This window comes from Pavona decussata, unplaced genomic scaffold, assembly GCF_977016875.1.
Source record: "Pavona decussata unplaced genomic scaffold, jaPavDecu1.1 SCAFFOLD_87, whole genome shotgun sequence".
Classification (NCBI taxonomy): Eukaryota; Metazoa; Cnidaria; class Anthozoa; order Scleractinia; family Agariciidae; genus Pavona; species Pavona decussata.
The window spans coordinates 1,580,754-1,598,225 of NW_028145504.1; the positions used below are offsets into that span (position 1 = coordinate 1,580,754).

Genomic DNA, 17,472 nt, shown 5'->3' on the forward strand with positions numbered 1-17,472 from the left:
CCACGTGCAACAACACTGAAGGATCATACATCTGCTCGTGTAGCGAAGGATTCACTGGAAATGGGATTACATGCCAAGGTTAAAATTGAAACTACAGATTTCACAAGTAATATGCTTGCAGTTAAATATAGCTCATATACAAAGTTCACAAATAACATGACAACGGATTTGGAGATCCTAACCGAGAAAAAATTTAAACTCAGCCTTAGTTTGCTCATGATGAGTCTCTCATGGAATTTTGAAGCAGGTACCAAACGCACTTACCCATTACGTGAAAGGTCACATTGGTTTAAAGTACGCAAGGAAAGCCTTTTTTGAGTAGCTCAACTTGAGCACATCTCTTCATTCAGTCATTTATTTAATATGCTATTCTTCTACAAAGGTGCTTGAAACTATTTATAGGCCATCCTTTCAATATTTTTAATTATTTTGATCTCAGATTTAAACGAATGCAAACTGGGAAGTAACGCATGCCACTTTAACGCAACGTGTAACAACACAGAAGGGTCTTACGTCTGCTGGTGTAACGAAGGATACACTGGGGATGGTATTACATGCCGAGGTAAATAACGTCCACTAAATTTGCATATGAGGAATGCGGAGATACAACTCCTCGAATACTTTATCTCGAATCGATTCTAATTGCACGTTTAGACTTGATGCTATTTATAAAACAATTGACACCAAGTGTAAACGTGCAATCACAGTCGATTGGAGCTAAAGTATAGTATTGTATTTTGGCATCTTTTATATTAAAATTTAGTGGACGCTATTTCTGACAAAATACTGAATTACTTTAATTAATTGTCTTGACAATAGCGTCATGATGACGCTGAATTCATCCCGACCGACATGAATTTTGGAATGATTGTTTTTCCCGATTGGTTAGTGTGTATATTTCTCATTTGAGCAAGAGAAGAGATAAAAACAATTTTGACGTGCTTTCGTGGTTCTTTTCAATCCATACCCAGTTCCAGACCGCAGACCAAAACTGCCCAAAAGCTAAACACCGCTGGGGAGGCACTTCCCTGTATTCCTTAAGAAAGAGGACCACCCAAATGCGAGAGGAGAGAGATCTGTCATATAATCATAAATCATTTACATGTAATAATAATTATTATTGTAAGCATCAAATGGTTAATGCCACTATTCTTAAAAATGCTTAAAGTTGTCGATTTGGACAACGGCTATTTAACGAATACCATGCAGGATTTAGCGAATATTAGCAAACGCTAAACAATAAACTTCAGCACACAGCCCCAAAAAAGTAGGAAAATAATTTCCAAAAATAGAGTTTTGCGGATGTTGTTCTTACAACATAGCTAAGATAAATTAAAAAGCTCTGGATCAGTCCATGTTTACCCAACACACAATATCTGTGTTAAAGTCCTCGTAGAAATTCAATTATACTCAGCAAAGATTGGTATTTCAAACGTTTCTTCTTTACTGTCTGTACTGGCTTGCTGAATTTGTGTTATGAATTTCTATAGAGCAATTTTTATTCCAACCTACCTTTGACATAGTGACAATGTTATCTTCCATAACAATAAATTCGTTGATCTTGCCACAGTTTGTTTGTTGTCACTGTTTTCTCAGGAGTCTAAAGCAGCACTTGTATAGGATTAATATAAGTTATATAAGCTATAGAGGCGCTATCCTTTGGAACGCTGTCTCGACTCACTTTACGGGCCAGTTTACTGATTTTTATCGTAAAGAAAAGAAGGACTTTTATTTTAAGGAACTTGATTTTAGCGCACAGTCGGCCCAGTCGCTGCCGAGGCACTACCAAGATTTCAAAAGCTTCTAAATATTTTACATTTCATGCCTTAAAGGGGAAGTATCATGGAGTTTTTGACCTCTTTTGTAAAAAATTGGGAAATAAGACCTTCATTTTGCTACAAAATAATTCTAGAACAACAAGAGGAGAGAAATCTACTCAATTCTTGACAGGAACAACTTGTACTCTATTCTAACGCATTTTGGAAACAAAAATGCGAAAACTTGAAAAACATTAGCCTAACATTTTTCAAGTTTCAATCTATTTCAACCTTCTCTGCCACTGGCCAGGCACAAGGACGATAATTCGTAGCAAAACTAGACAATTATTTTTTGTTTCTGTTGTAAGACAAACATTTTTTTGGTTTTGAAATGACGTCAAATTTTCGTGATACTTCCCCTTTAATTGCTGTAGTCAATTATTTACATGTAAATACGCGAACCCATTCATTTCTGTAAGTAATGTTATCACTATTTTAATATAGTTTCATATTGTAATTATTTTCACACGACCTCACAAGCTCTGAGTTTTAAACCCTATCCTGTTGAAAAAAAGAATATGTATGTATGTATGTAACTAATAAAAGGATGGAAACTACGCAAAGTACTACTAATAACTAAGTAGACGAGTGTATGTTTTCCACGCGTGGAAAGCATCAAAGCTGTATAATGCCACATTGATTACTAAGCTGAGGATAAACCTAGATCTTCATCCCTGCTTCCAAAGGTACGCAAACTGCAGGTAGCCACACTGGTGACTTTCGAAAGATATTTTCCCAACGGTTACAACGGAAAAAACGGAGTACCTCCGAAGGCCGTTTGTGAAGAAAAATTGCCGATATATCGCCGCGTTGCAATTGCATTTCAACCGGTTGAACTGGAAATTTTTGGCTAAATAGGAAGCGCCATGAGAACTCATCTCTTGGGACGGCGTTAAAGTCTCCAATGTGAAATCGTTTGAAACGCAAACATGGCCGGTAGTTTTCTGTCTTCATACTTAACCTCTCCAGTTATGGCCAGAAATACACCTAACGTTTTTATTAATCTGGGTACTTTGTGTTAGACCGAGTGATCTGTTACTTTCATAGAACTGCATAAATAGTATAATATGAATCTACTAGTGTTCAATCACGAATGCCGTTCTCTGATTGGCTACGCTACTCGCTATCTATTTAACAATTACATTATGAGCTCAAGATTTCTATCGCGTGATAGCTGATGAGGGCGCAGCCCGAATCAGCTATCACGCATAGAAATCGAGAGCGAATAATCTAACTGTTTTAGTATAAATCTACTAGACTTTCAAAACTGAACAAGTAAATTATCTATATTCCCATCGCAGACACTTCGAAAACGCGGCGAAGCGGCCGCCATTTTGTTGAAAACCGCTACTCACTATCTATCACAGATTAGTATAAATCTACTAGTGTTCTATCACGAATGTCGTTCTCTGATTGGCTACGCTACTCGCTATCTATTCTGTGATAGATAGTGAGTAGCGATTTTCAACAAAATGGCGCTCGCTTCTTCGCGTTTTCGAAGTGTCTGCGATGAGGAAATGGATAATTTACTTGTTTAGTTTTGAACGACTAGTAGATTTATACTAAAACAATTAGATTATTCGCTCTCGATTTCTATGCGTGATAGTTGATTCGGGCTTCGCCCTCATCAACTATCACGCGATAGAAATCTCGAGCTCATAATCTAATTGTTAATTAGATAGCGAGTAGCGTAGCCAATCAGAGAACGGCATTCGTGATAGAACACTAGCAGATTTATACTAATCTGTGATAGATAGTGAGTAGCGGTTTTCAACAAAATGGCGGCCACTTCATCGCGTTTTCGAAGTGTCTGCGATGAGAATATAGATAATTTACCTGTTTAGTTTTGCACGACTAGTAGATTTATACTAAAACGATTAGATTATTTGCTCTCGACTTCTATGCGTGATAGCTGATTCGGGCTGCGCCCTCATCAGCTATCACGCGATTGAAATCTCGAGCTCATAATCTAATTGTTAAATATATTCAATGTAATGTGTTTATTCTTAGCGAATCTATTATGAGCTTACGAATGACCATCTGACGGTTAACTTGATACTCCAGTTTCCATTCATTAGTTCCTTTAGTTCGGCCGGTTCAAGATTCCACAATACGATTTAGCAGCCGACTTGCCGTAAAAGGCAGGACTTTCCATTTTCAGTTGAGCAAATATTAGGCGGAAGCTAGGATATTTATCAAATAGTGCAGAAAGTTGCACCAGCACCCGCACAAGCACACACGGCCCACAATGAGCGAAAAAAAAAGTGTCGTCCCGGGTGAATGCCTTTCCCCGACCCCCTTTCCCACAATCCATCACTTTTCTAATGGCCCGTAACTTAAAGTAGTCAAACGGTATATTATAATAATTTCATCGGGCATTGCGGCGTATTTTGCGGGATAAAATGAAGAATTCATGATCAGCGGGCTAAAATATATTTTAGCCCTCTGTTCTGAGCAAATAAGAAAGAAGAAAATAACGTAGCCAGCAAATCAGAACTGGAAGCCATTCAACTGTTGGCGCCGTTTTCTTGCTTGTTTGACTGGAAGCGCTGCAAAGAAATTGTTTTGAGCTACAAAATCGATGGAAAACCTAACGGAGAAGCAATTTTTCAGTCGTGTGAGCTAGATGAAGAGGACTTTAATACAGAAACTCCTGGGCGATGGTGGAAATAATGCCTGTAGTAGCTCCACGGCCGGAAGCGAGGTGAGAGTAATTTGTCTTCTTAGAGCGAAACCCGCTCAGTTAAGCAATTGCACAATTAATGTAACAGTCGTAAGTGACTATTTCCTCGCTGTTTACAAAATTCTGTTCAATAATACGATCGACCAAAGTTTGTGAAGCTCTAGTCGAAGTTTTGCAATTTGGTTTGCAAATTCTCAACCTTGCAAAAATAAAAGGTATATTAATTCATCATGTATTGATGCTTCAACGTCGAGTTTCATGGATGCCTTCATTTTGTTTTTTTGTTTTTCTTCCCTCTCATTTCCTTTTCTCGTTTCTCTTCTTCATTTTTTTCGTTCAATGTTCTGAGGATGACCAAAACTATAAACCCATACATTTAACGCAATTGCATGCGTCCTTGTGAGCGGCTCCGCTGTTAAGCTAAAAGGGCTAAGCTAAAAATTCATTCAAAGAGCCGGTAATTTTAATTGCCCGCTGTATAACCCCAAACAAACAAACAAAGAAAAAAACAAACAAGAGTTTCAAAGCCTCATCTGTATATATTGTTTTTCAAGGCCGTAAATGGCTCGATTGACTGGAATTTCAAGTTTCATAGTTATAAAAACACTCCAAATTACAATACTCGAAGAAGAAACAACATTTGTAAGCCCCGATCACGTTGCTCTTGGGGCCATAGCCGTTTAATTTATCAAGCCGCTAATGACTGCAACATCTTATATCTGATGTAGTTAAAAATATTTCTAACATTCTAGCTTTTAAAAGACATATTAGGGGTGTTTCTTGAAATTTCTATTTTTAAGCTCATTATTTGAATTCTTAATTTTTAATGATTTCCATTCTTAGGTTTCACTGTTTCAGTGCCTTTTATTATGTTGTAATTTATCCCATTCAGGTACTCTCACATATGTGACGTGGGCTCCCTGTTGAAATATCTTTTACATTATTATTATTATTATTATTATTATTATTATTATTATTATTACTAATGAAAAAAATTATTATTTTTATTATAATTATTATTATTATTATTATTATTATTGTTATTATTATTATTATTATTATTCTCTACGATTCTCGCATGGCGGAGGCGGTGGCTGCAGGTCGGTCGCTCGCTGGAAAACCAGGAAGGCTAAAATGGACTGACAAAATGAACCAAGGCTTACTAGAATGCAGGGAAAAAGCCTTAAGCTTAAAAAGCTCAAGCAACCCGCCATGTTATCAGAACGGACGCAAGAAAGGATATATGCGCATTTTGAAAGATCTATGGGATGACGTGGGATACGTGAACTTGGGGTTACTTCGCGACCACGCAGCAGCGATAACCGATGAAACCTCACAAAGAAGTGTTAGAGGCGACTCTTCATTTTTCTAGACGAAACAGAAGAGGTTGGTGCCTCTATGTTGTCACAAACCGAGGATCTCGAACCCGCCCAATGCAAAGGTGAAAATCTATCAAAAATCCAAAAATCGCAATATGCTAATCTGCTAACAACATCAAGCAAAGATTTGCATACAACTAGTATTTCTCAAATCCCAGGAGACCAAGAGCAAACAGAGCAAGGTGAAAACAATGTAAGTAGACCGGGATGCCTTCCAGACTACAATACTGTTAACAAACCGTCTATGATCAACTGGGGAAAACGAAGTGATGGTTCTGCAATTGTTATACCGACATCGATCATAACAGATGCCTATAACGAGATTGCAACGTGGAGAAAGAACGTATTTCTTGTGCCATATGGGAAAGTAGGAAGAGACTTTATTGATCAAATAACATTCCACATTAATAACTGGAATAGCGGCTCCGACAATCAGCACATATGCCTCAAAGCAGCCTTTGTGCTCCTTGCTTTAGGGCTTCAAAAACCAAACGCGAAGTCCAAGGCAAAAGATCACCAAGAGGTCTTGTCTAAGCGCCTTACGCATTGGAGACAAGGTGAAATCAACAAGCTACTACGCGAAGGTAGAATTATTCAACATCGTATCGGGAAACTCAAGGCATCTGACCCGCCTGATAGATCTAAGGTTTTTGCCAAGCTTGTGCTCGAAGGCCAAATCAACTCAGCGCTGCGCTTCCTGAATGAAACGACCAGCGGTGGTGTGCTAGCGCTAACAGACGAGGTCATGACGCAGCTAAAACAGGAACATCCCATTCCACAACCAGCAAAAATCGGCTCGTTACTCTTCGGGCCGATCGACGATGAGTTTCCGGAATCAGTGTACTTAGAAATTAATGGTGAGATGGTCAGGCAGGCTGCTTTGAGAACAAAGGGAGCAGGAGGCCCCTCTGGGGTTTTCAGAAGAATCCTCGCCTGTAAGTCCTTTAAACAGTCATCTTTGAGGCTATGTGAGGCAATCGCAACCATGATAAGGACTCTATGTACACAATACATCGACCCTACGACCATAGAGCCCCTGGTGGCTAGCCGCCTGATTCCACTGGATAAAGGCGAAGGCGCTGTCAGACCTATAGGAGTCGGAGAGGTAATAAGGAGAATCTGTGGAAAGTGCGTAATGATGGTCGCCAAAAAGGATGTTGTCGAGGCTAGCGGCTCACTTCAGCTGTGTGCCGGACAAAAATCTGGAAGCGAAGCGGCAATACACGCTATGCATGCTGTATTTGAAGCAGATGACACGGATGCTGTACTTCTCGTTGATGCTTCTAATGCATTCAACGCCCTTAACAGAGCAGCTGCACTGCATAACATCCGCGTTCTATGCCCTGTAATCGCAGCCTACGCCATTAATACCTACAGACAGCCAGCTCGGCTATTTATCACTGGCGGTAAAGAGATCGTGTCAGCAGAAGGAACAACACAGGGTGATCCCCTTGCTATGGGTCTGTATGCCTTGAGCATTCAGCCCCTAATTACAAGCCTACAAGTAGCGTCCAGTGTGAAGCAATGCTGGTTTGCAGATGATGCCATTGGAGCGGGCTCTACAACAGAAATTAAGAAGTGGTGGGATGTCCTTAGCACCCTTGGTCCAGATTTTGGGTACTTTCCAAACGACAAGAAATGCTGGATTATCGCAAAACCAGCCAAGGAAGAAAGTGTCAGAGAAGCCTTCAAGGAAACGTCTATTAATGTCACAGTGCAAGGGCAGAAACATCTCGGGGCGGTGATAGGTTCCCGAGGGTATTTAGAGGAATATGTCAGCGAAAAGGTGTCCAATTGGGTCAATGAAGTAGCGACGTTAGCAGAATTTGCTCTATCTCAACCACAACCGTGCTACGCAGCCTACACCTTTGGCTTGAAACATCGGTGGACGTATTTTTTAAGAACTCTCCCCGACATTCAGGATCTACTAGAGCCACTAGAGAATGCAATATCTCAGGTGCTCATTCCTGCGATTACTGAGCGTAAGTGTAATCAGCTAGATAGGACCATTCTAGCGCTGCCACTCCGCCTAGGTGGTCTTGGTTTTGGAAACCCATGCCTTGAAGCAAGCCGCGAGTACGCTTTCTCAGTCAAAGTAACAACACCCCTCGTTGAACAAATCGTATCTCAGTCACATGAGCTACCAGAAGATTCCCTCGTAAAATCAGCACAACAGGCAGTAACAAGGGAAAGATCAAAGGAACTCGTAGACAGAACAGAGCGTATTAAGGAGATGGCACCATGTAAGACTAAGCGAGCACTGAATCTGGCGGCGGAAAAAGGATCATCGGCGTGGCTAACAGTCCTCCCTCTTAAAGATCTGGGTTTTAACCTCAATAAAAGGCAGTTCCGCGACGCTGTTAAACTACGCTATGACTGGCCAATAGATGACATCCCTTCCACATGTGCATGTGGGGAAGTTTTTACAGTTGACCACTCCATGATCTGTAAACTAGGAGGTTTCGTCATTCAGCGTCACAATGAGCTCAGAGATCTGGAGGCTGAGCTCCTGAGTACAGTTTGCAGTGACGTTGAGACTGAGCCAGTTCTCCTAGACATCTCTGGAGAACAGTTAAGTAGAGGATCCAACAAAGCACAAGATGCGAGATTGGATATCCATGCACGTGGGTTCTGGGAGCAACGACGATCGGCATTCTTTGATGTAAGGGTTTGCCACCCCAATGCTGAATCGTATAAGGACCTGGAGCCGCAACAGATCTATCGTATGCATGAGAATGAGAAAAAGCGCCTGTACTCAAGGAGAGTTCTCGACATTGAGCATGGAACATTTACACCTTTGGTCTTCACTACAACCGGCGGAATGGGCAATGAATGCTTGAGATACCATAGTCGATTAGCGGAGCTGATTGTTATCAAGAAAGGGGAGCAATATGCTAAAACCATGTCATGGATCAGGAGCAGAATTTCATTTGCACTATTAACATCTGCACTCGTCTGTCTTAGAGGTTCTAGGACACTACGAAGAATGCAACGTGACATCAAGAACGCGGACATTGACATTGAAATTGCAGAAGGGGCCATTTGAGAGATGCGTATTTTGTTTATTTTTTTTTTTTTTCTTTTTATCAAGTAGACCGATTTTAAAATGCCGAATTTAATTTTTTTTAAAAACTTCATGACATTTGTTCTTTTTTTCTTTTTCTTTACAAAAACATTGTTGCTTAAAAATATTATCTTTTTTTAATCGAAAAGAAATGTGAATAGGTTTTTAATAGCTCTTTTTTTATATAATAATAATAATAATAATAATAATAATAATAATAATAATAATAATAATTATTATTATTATTATTATTATTATTATTATAACCTTACCGGTTCATTTAAGTCCTTTTAAAATTAGCGGAACAAACAACTGACAGCTGTCTCTGGTCTTTTCGACAAGAAAGGAATATATACAGCAAAAGCAGCACATATGACTGCCCTACTCAGACTCCTTGCCCACCCATCAAAATTTTTTTCTTGCTTTTCGGTGTATAAAGCCATGATAACGTAGAAAAACAGGATCAAGAAAAATAACTATTAGTTGCAATCAATGAAATGGAAATGATGGAGAGTGAATATAGTACCATTAATAATTGAACAGAGAGGAGTTGTACGGATAAAACACCCTAATTTGAAATATGAACTAGAACCCTGCCAACGTGTTGTACACCTTTTGAAGAATTTATTTAGACATGTAACGTTTGTTTTCGTCTCTTTAACTTCAGTTTGTGATACTATTAGTATGCATGTTTGAAGCTGAGATTATTATTTTGATCAACAAGTAAATTAACTCTATAACAGACCAAACGCAAGCCGCGGGCAGCAGCTGTAACGAAAACAATTGGTCAAATGTCTAATTTGAAAAAAAAAAAAAAAACAGTGTTCATCATGATTAACATTTCAACACAGTTCGGGTCAATTTTATCGCAAGTGAACTAATAAGGAATGCGGAGTTTTCGACGCGCATGAAAGTCCTTCTATGGCTGGTTTTCAGTTCTTCTGTTTTGTAATTGCTGTTATCGCTAAAAATCAGTTTTGCAATGGTGTTTCAGGAGGTACGTATATTAACTCTTTTCCTAGCACCCTTTAAATTACTTCTTTTCAATTCAGTCGATCAAACTTTTAGATTGCCATTAAATTAAACTGAGAGGGAACTAGTCAGTCAACGTTAAAGTTAGCACCTATCATTCTCGCCATAGGTACGTGAGAGTGCAAATTGTAATGTACTGAAGATGACATTTGTTGGTCAAAACATGATTTACTTGAAACTGAGAAACCTCATTTAATATCAACAATTTGTGGTTAGTCTATATCTGCTTTTTGTCTCGGCCGCTTGAAAACAAATGAATTACTGAATACAAATGGTTATTAGAGCCTAGGTAATACCAAAAGTTGTTCGGTTGGCCAAAAAAAAAATAACGGAGATAGGAAAGAAATAGATTAATATTACGCAGTGTAAGAGCCTCAATTAATTATTAATTAGGACTACTGAATTTTACATCTACTAAAGACTTGAAAAGTGAATCTTCAAATCACAATCAGCCCTGGACTGAAGGCATTCTAAGAAAAAAAGTAATAACCGAATACGTTTAAAAACATCGGAGACAAGGGAATCCAAAGGGAAAAAATCAAGAAGATTTATTTGAAAAAAAAGCAAACAAACAAACCAAAAAAAGAAGCAGGGAAAAAAACTAACTCGGTTGGGTGATAACAAACGACACATGATTTTGTCACGATAAGTTCAACACCCGAGGAAAGCATTATCTGCATTTCTTAACAACTGACCCTTCGAGAAAGTAGAATTCGCATATTTACACTGCGAATGAAAGAATCAATCAATTAGTGACCACCGCAGTTACGCACGCAAATTAAGCAGCTGCGAAAAGAAAACCTGAAAGAAAATCAAGCCGTTCGAGCCTGAATTTATTCAGGCTTGCTTTGCACAGGCGTACATAACTACGATGGTTACTCATTTATTACTAAGAGTAGAAATTGTTGTGTTACCTCGAAAGTCGATGCTTCGCTAGACCTCGGGGAACATCGCGATTCTCAGTAAAAGAAAACTGTTTTTGTGGAGAGCAGGTGATGGAAATGCTCGAGCGGTTCTTTGAACGAGTAAAGTAGATTTCCAGGCGTGATTGCAATCGAATATTTTTTAGACTGACTGCTTGTTCGATTTGCTAACAGCTGTCCTAACAACTTTGCCAACAGTTTTTGCTAACAGCGAAATTTTTGAAAAGCCTGCACATTTCTTGTAAACTTATGTACATCAAAATGACTCCACATCATGTAGAATTGTTCGTTGGTATCGACTTGCTTTCCTTGAGGCAAGAATTGAATGCGCATGGTTTACATAAGTAAACAGTGGCTTTTATATCTAAATAGAACAATCAGGCGTTAATAAACCCAAATCCTCTATTGCTTTTTAAATTTTAACACGTATGACCACATGAGAAAACTTATGCATAAATTTTTAGATTTTCGACTCGCACTGGTGTGTTTTACACGATAATTAGAAATCATAAATATTCCATACCGGGTTAGTCATATTTTTTGAAGCCGCTAAGACAGTGAACAACTAATAAGAAAACGTTGCAAGTCGGTGGCATTGTTGTATAATCTTTGTCGTTTTGTGCACTAACACTGTCCTGATTTTCTCTGAGTTTAAAAAATGCCATTTAATTACAGCATGAATGACCAATCTTGTCACAAATCATCGGATGTAAAGATGCTAAATACCACCACATCATTTTTCAAAAACGGAATCCCTCACGCATCAGATCGCAGATGAGCTGTTTATAAAAGATTAGACTAAAAAGCGGGGGTGTAGGGGTGTAGTGTAATTTTGTAATTTTATTCAGCAGAACGTTGCATAACAAAGATCTTTGAAAGTCCAGTTACAAACAAGGCATTAACAAATCACGTGATAAGTACCACGACCGTAACGTCAGCAGACGTTTGTGAGATAAAGTGTTTTCTACAAGTCAAGTGCGAGTCATACAACTTTGGTCCAAAGGAAGGTGGCGGACATGTGTGTGAGCTAAGCGACTCCGATGCTAAGCGAGATCCGTTGGACTGGACTGCTAAACAAGGATTTGTTTACCGAGGAACCAAGGTATGGAAGCTGATATTGATAACACCGCATAACGTTTATAACAAAGCTTAGGCCTTTTTACGTCGACATTATCTCGTGATAAGCTTGGATTTAGAACCATAACTCAAGTTACAGGTGATGGAGTCTCATACTTTCCTATTTTATTGACAACAGAATCCGTGTGCGAGAGCTCAATGCCCTGTGCATGCCCGCTGCCACTCGGACTTTGAACATGACAAGCACATTTGCTTATGCTTCCCAGGATATACTGGGAGCAAATGTGAAACAGGTAAGTGCTAACACCCCATTTCCCTCTTTTTTCTCAAGAACAATCGACTGACAAGACAGATTATCTTATCGGTGGAATTTTAAGCTGTGAAAAATCCGGGTGAAATATTACGTGCGCTCTCTAAAGTGGAGGACGAATGACTGAATTCCCATTGCTTCGCGAATAACGTCAGTTCCCAACATGGACGGCACTGTCAGTACCTGCAGCGTTTAGTTCAACAATATCAAAAGACTCTTCGTTAAAGTCAATATGCAGTGATGAAGCTTGACATTAACTCACACTTAACCACTGGCAACAAGCTTTGAATTACGGTGAACAAATAACCGACAGAAACCTTTCCATAAGCGTAAACAAGAAGTCGTCCATGATTGTGTTGCCTACCTTCTGGCAGCTCTGTTAGATCGCGTTTAATTTGTTAGCTTGTAAGTTATAACAGGGCGTTACCTACGTTGAAACGTATTTGATATTTGCGCAGATGTAGACGAATGCAAAGCGGCAGATGATGCATGTCACGTGAACGCCACGTGTATCAATACTGAAGGATCTTACACCTGCTCGTGTAACGAAGGATTCACTGGAAATGGGATAACATGTCAAGGTAAGATTGTAAAGATGTCATCAATCTAATTTAGATCTCCATTTAATTAGCTAACGTTCAGGATTTTGATTTCCGTTTTCGGACAGACAAAGACGAATGCGAACTGGCAAATAGTGGCTGTCACGTGAACGCCACATGCAACAACACCGATGGGTCTTATTTCTGCTCCTGCAGAGAAGGATACGTTGGAGTTGGGATTTCATGTCAAGGTTAGAGCATAAAATTACTTCAAAGAATACCAGTAACAGGCAAATAAATTTAAATGTCGAATGACTCAGACAAAATCTATGCTTAGTTTGTTCGCAGTGAATCTCCCATAGCTCTTTGCACATGTAACCAACCTCCGGAAAGGCGTTTTTCTGGGCAGCTCGACGTGAGCAAATCTCAGTCGTTTAGTCATTGCATCCAATACGCTTTTCCACGTAGCATATACCTTATAACATTTAGGGCCTATCGTCTCAGGGATTTCAATTTTCTTTATCTCAAACTAACTTAGACGAATTGACATAGGATAACACGACGAGTTCAAACTGTCAAATTACTTAAAACTTCACAGGACCAGGATTAATGCTTACAAATAAATGTAAATATCGAATTACTCAGAAGAGTTAACACGTAATTTTTTAAGTACGCATTTTCTGAAGTAAGTAATTTGGAAAAAAGGGAACTGTGGTATAAGCACGTTTTCCAACAAGATGGAAAAAATATATCAAAGGCTAGTATATCATGTCTATTGAACTGAGTTCCAAAACCCCATCAGCTGTTACTCCTATACAATTGACCACAACCTTGTTTGTTTGACTGAGTTTATTTCAAACGTTTTTCAGTAGTATTCATCTAAGTATCTTTTAACAGCTATATTGTTAGAACAACAGCGCGGACCTTTCTAACTGCTGTTGGTAAACAGCTAAGTAAAATGAAAAGCAATACACCAACTGTAACACAGGAATAGTTTGTTACGCAAAAAAACGTTAAATATAATAAAAAATTACTTGTTCTTTCTAAATACTGATATTTTCTCCTTAAAAGAGTCTACAGAAATTTCCATGTACAGCCAAGTTGCGTGAATTATATAGACTAACATATTCTTTGCTAAAGGAAGTCTATAGAAATTTCTATGTACAGTCGAGTTTCGTGGGCAATATACACTAAGATATTCTTTGCTAAAGAGAGTCTATAGAAATTTCTATGTACAGCCGAGTTACGTGGGCAATAAACATTAAGATATTCTTTGCTAAAGAGAGTCTATAGAAATTTCTATGTACAGCCAAGTTCCGTGGACAATAAACATTAAGATATTCTTTGCTAAAGAGAGTCTATAGAAATTTCTATGTACAGCCGAGTCTCGTGGACAATACTGCCCAACACTAAGATATTCTTTGCTAAAGGAAGTCTATAGAAATTTCCATGAACAGTCGAGTTTCGTGGGCAATAAACACTAAGATATTCTTTGCTAAAGAGAGTCTATAGAAATTTCCATGAACAGTCGAGTTTCGTGGGCAATAAACACTAAGATATTCTTTGCTAAAGAGAGTCTATAGAAATTTCTATGTACAGCCGAGTTACGTGAGCAATAAACACTAAGATATTCTTTGCTAAAGAGAGTCTATAGAAATTTCTATGTACAGCCGAGTTACGTGAGCAATAAACACTAAGATATTCTTTGCTAAAGAGAGTCTATAGAAATTTCTATGTACAGCCGAGTTACGTGAGCAATAAACACTAAGATATTCTTTGCTAAAGGAAGTCTATAGAAATTTCCATGAACAGTCGAGTTTCGTGGGCAATAAACACTAAGATATTCTTTGCTAAAGAGAGTCTATAGAAATTTCTATGTACAGCCGAGTTACGTGAGCAATAAACACTAAGATATTCTTTGCTAAAGAGAGTCTATAGAAATTTCTATGTACAGCCGAGTTACGTGGGCAATAAACACTAAGATATTCTTTGCTAAAGGAAGTCTATAGAAATTTCTATGTACAGCCGAGTTTCGTGGGCAATAAACACTAAGATAGTATTTGCTAAAGAGAGTCTATAGAAATTTCTATGTACAGCCGAGTTTCGTGGGCAATAAACACTAACATATTCTTTGCTAAAGAGAGTCTATAGAAATTTCTATGTACAGCCGAGTTTCGTGGATAATATAATAAGATATTCTCTGCTAAAGAGAGTCTATAGAAATTTCTATGTACAGCCGAGTTTCGTGGACAATACTGCCCAACACTAAGATATTCTTTGCTAAAGGAAGTCTATAGAAATTTCCATGAACAGTCGAGTTTCGTGGGCAATAAACACTAAGATATTCTTTGCTAAAGAGAGTCTATAGAAATTTCCATGAACAGTCGAGTTTCGTGGGCAATAAACACTAAGATATTCTTTGCTAAAGAGAGTCTATAGAAATTTCTATGTACAGCCGAGTTACGTGAGCAATAAACACTAAGATATTCTTTGCTAAAGAGAGTCTATAGAAATTTCTATGTACAGCCGAGTTACGTGAGCAATAAACACTAAGATATTCTTTGCTAAAGAGAGTCTATAGAAATTTCTATGTACAGCCGAGTTACGTGAGCAATAAACACTAAGATATTCTTTGCTAAAGGAAGTCTATAGAAATTTCCATGAACAGTCGAGTTTCGTGGGCAATAAACACTAAGATATTCTTTGCTAAAGAGAGTCTATAGAAATTTCTATGTACAGCCGAGTTACGTGAGCAATAAACACTAAGATATTCTTTGCTAAAGAGAGTCTATAGAAATTTCTATGTACAGCCGAGTTACGTGGGCAATAAACACTAAGATATTCTTTGCTAAAGGAAGTCTATAGAAATTTCTATGTACAGCCGAGTTTCGTGGGCAATAAACACTAAGATAGTATTTGCTAAAGAGAGTCTATAGAAATTTCTATGTACAGCCGAGTTTCGTGGGCAATAAACACTAACATATTCTTTGCTAAAGAGAGTCTATAGAAATTTCTATGTACAGCCGAGTTTCGTGGATAATATAATAAGATATTCTCTGCTAAAGAGAGTCTATAGAAATTTCTATGTACAGCCGAGTTTCGTGGACAATACTGCCCAACACTAAGATATTCTTTGCTAAAGGAAGTCTATAGAAATTTCCATGTACAGCCGAGTTTCGTGGACAATATAATAAGATATTCTCTGCTAAAGAGAGTCTATAGAAATTTCTATGTACAGCCGAGTTTTGTGGACAATACTGCCCAACACCAAGATATTCTTTGCGAAAGGACGTCTATAGAAATTTCTATGTACAGCCGAGTTTCGTGGATAATATAATAAGATATTCTTTGCTAAAGAGAGTCTATAGAAATTTCTATGTACAGCCGAGTTTCGTGGACAATACTGCCCAACACCAAGATATTCTTTGCTAAAGGAAGTCTACAGAAATTTCCATGTACAGCCGAGTTTCGTGAGCAATAAACACTAAGGTATTCTTTGCTAAAGAGAGTCTATAGAAATTTCCATGTTCAGCCGAGTTGCGTGGACAATATTGATCCAGATATTCTCTGAATAAATCCAGTGTAGCAATGGTATATACTCTGAAAATGTCTTATTTCTTAGAGGACGTCGGAATACTAGTTTTGCACATAGCAGTCAGTCAAGTTAACTCGGAAAGAAGTGGAAAATTGGCCCAAAATGAAAGGCGCAGTTTTCACGGAACTGCAATAATCGCCCTTTTATTCCAAATGAGAGTGATTCTTATCGTTTGCTCTTATTCTAAACATGATCGGCTTTAAACGACAGAAATGATTACTCTGTTTGCTCAGAAGTAGACTGAATTTCCTCCGAGTGAATCGAAACATCTGCTTTCAAAAACATAAGGCCTCCATAAGTCCAGGGGTCCCAAATTCGGACCGTTGCTTCGACGAGTCCGCAGGATCCAGTTATAAAAATATCAGTTATCTTCCCATTTACGGGTTTCTGACACCGGCCTTATATATCTCCTAGCCTTTTTACACGTCAGGTAAAAGAGATTTAGATCATTAGCAGATACTACTAGATAGATGTAGTCACATCACTTCGTAATGAGGTCGGCGAAGACGAATACTTCTCTGAAGGAACAGTTACGGTAAGCCTGAAAAAGAATATTCAGCAATTGAGCAATAAAAACAGGTAAATCCAAACCGCTAAATCTCCTGTGCTAAAGCAAAACCAGCTTGAGCGTGGTTATGGCTGAAGTGGCTTTTGTGTCTTGCATATGAGAGGCGATACGACAACACGGTCAACACGTTTTCAAATGTTTGGCCATGCAACAAAGCCAAGGACGATACATTATGTCGGGATTATGTCCCCTTCAAACAAACTGAATTGACGGCGAGAGTTCATCTGAAGGGTTTGTCTCAGCTTAGAACTGAGGATGGCATAGAAATATCACAACCATGTCAGAAGCAGGAAATTAATATAAAACCTTGTGCGCGCGATTTGAATGGCAAGTAATAACGGCCTCGGTAAACCCACGAAACACAAATTAACAAAAATTGACTTGTGAAATTTTCTCTATCACTTGGGTACATCAAGTTGCGATTTACAAGTGCTACCTTTGCAAGATAGAGTACGTTTATATAATGAAAAGAAACTTTATAATTA

General features: G+C 38.5%; 2 protein-coding genes and 1 pseudogene across 3 annotated transcripts in view; all 3 read left to right on the forward strand.

Annotated features, from left to right (window-relative positions):
• LOC146474696 (uncharacterized) overlaps window positions 1-17,472 on the forward strand; it is a 47,573-nt pseudogene that overhangs the window by 22,961 nt on the left and 7,140 nt on the right. Inside the window, exon 23 of the transcript XR_014866129.1 lies at window positions 12,953-13,075. The product of XR_014866129.1 is annotated as an uncharacterized LOC146474696 (transcript). The remainder of the gene's footprint in view (window positions 1-12,952; window positions 13,076-17,472) is intronic.
• LOC146474698 (uncharacterized) lies at window positions 5,809-9,124 on the forward strand. Its single transcript, XM_085116461.1, has one exon. It carries the CDS (start codon window positions 5,899-5,901, stop codon window positions 8,923-8,925), a length of 3,027 nt encoding a protein of 1,008 aa, XP_084972587.1. The 5' UTR covers window positions 5,809-5,898; the 3' UTR covers window positions 8,926-9,124.
• Window positions 9,837-12,895, forward strand: LOC146474699 (uncharacterized). Its single transcript, XM_085116816.1, has 4 exons — window positions 9,837-9,940; window positions 11,750-12,000; window positions 12,154-12,268; window positions 12,744-12,895. Exons 1-4 carry the CDS (start codon window positions 9,865-9,867, stop codon window positions 12,893-12,895), a joined length of 594 nt encoding a protein of 197 aa, XP_084972942.1. The 5' UTR covers window positions 9,837-9,864.

Coding starts and splice junctions, on each gene's coding strand:
- LOC146474698 (XM_085116461.1), top strand. CDS start 5,899: ATGTTGTCACAAACCGAGGATCTCGAACCCGCCCAATGCAAAGGTGAA.
- LOC146474699 (XM_085116816.1), top strand. CDS start 9,865: ATGGCTGGTTTTCAGTTCTTCTGTTTTGTAATTGCTGTTATCGCTAAA. Junction 12,001..12,153: donor TTGTTTACCGAGGAACCAAG/GTATGGAAGCTG, acceptor TATTGACAACAG/AATCCGTGTGCGAGAGCTCA. Junction 12,269..12,743: donor TGGGAGCAAATGTGAAACAG/GTAAGTGCTAAC, acceptor ATATTTGCGCAG/ATGTAGACGAATGCAAAGCG.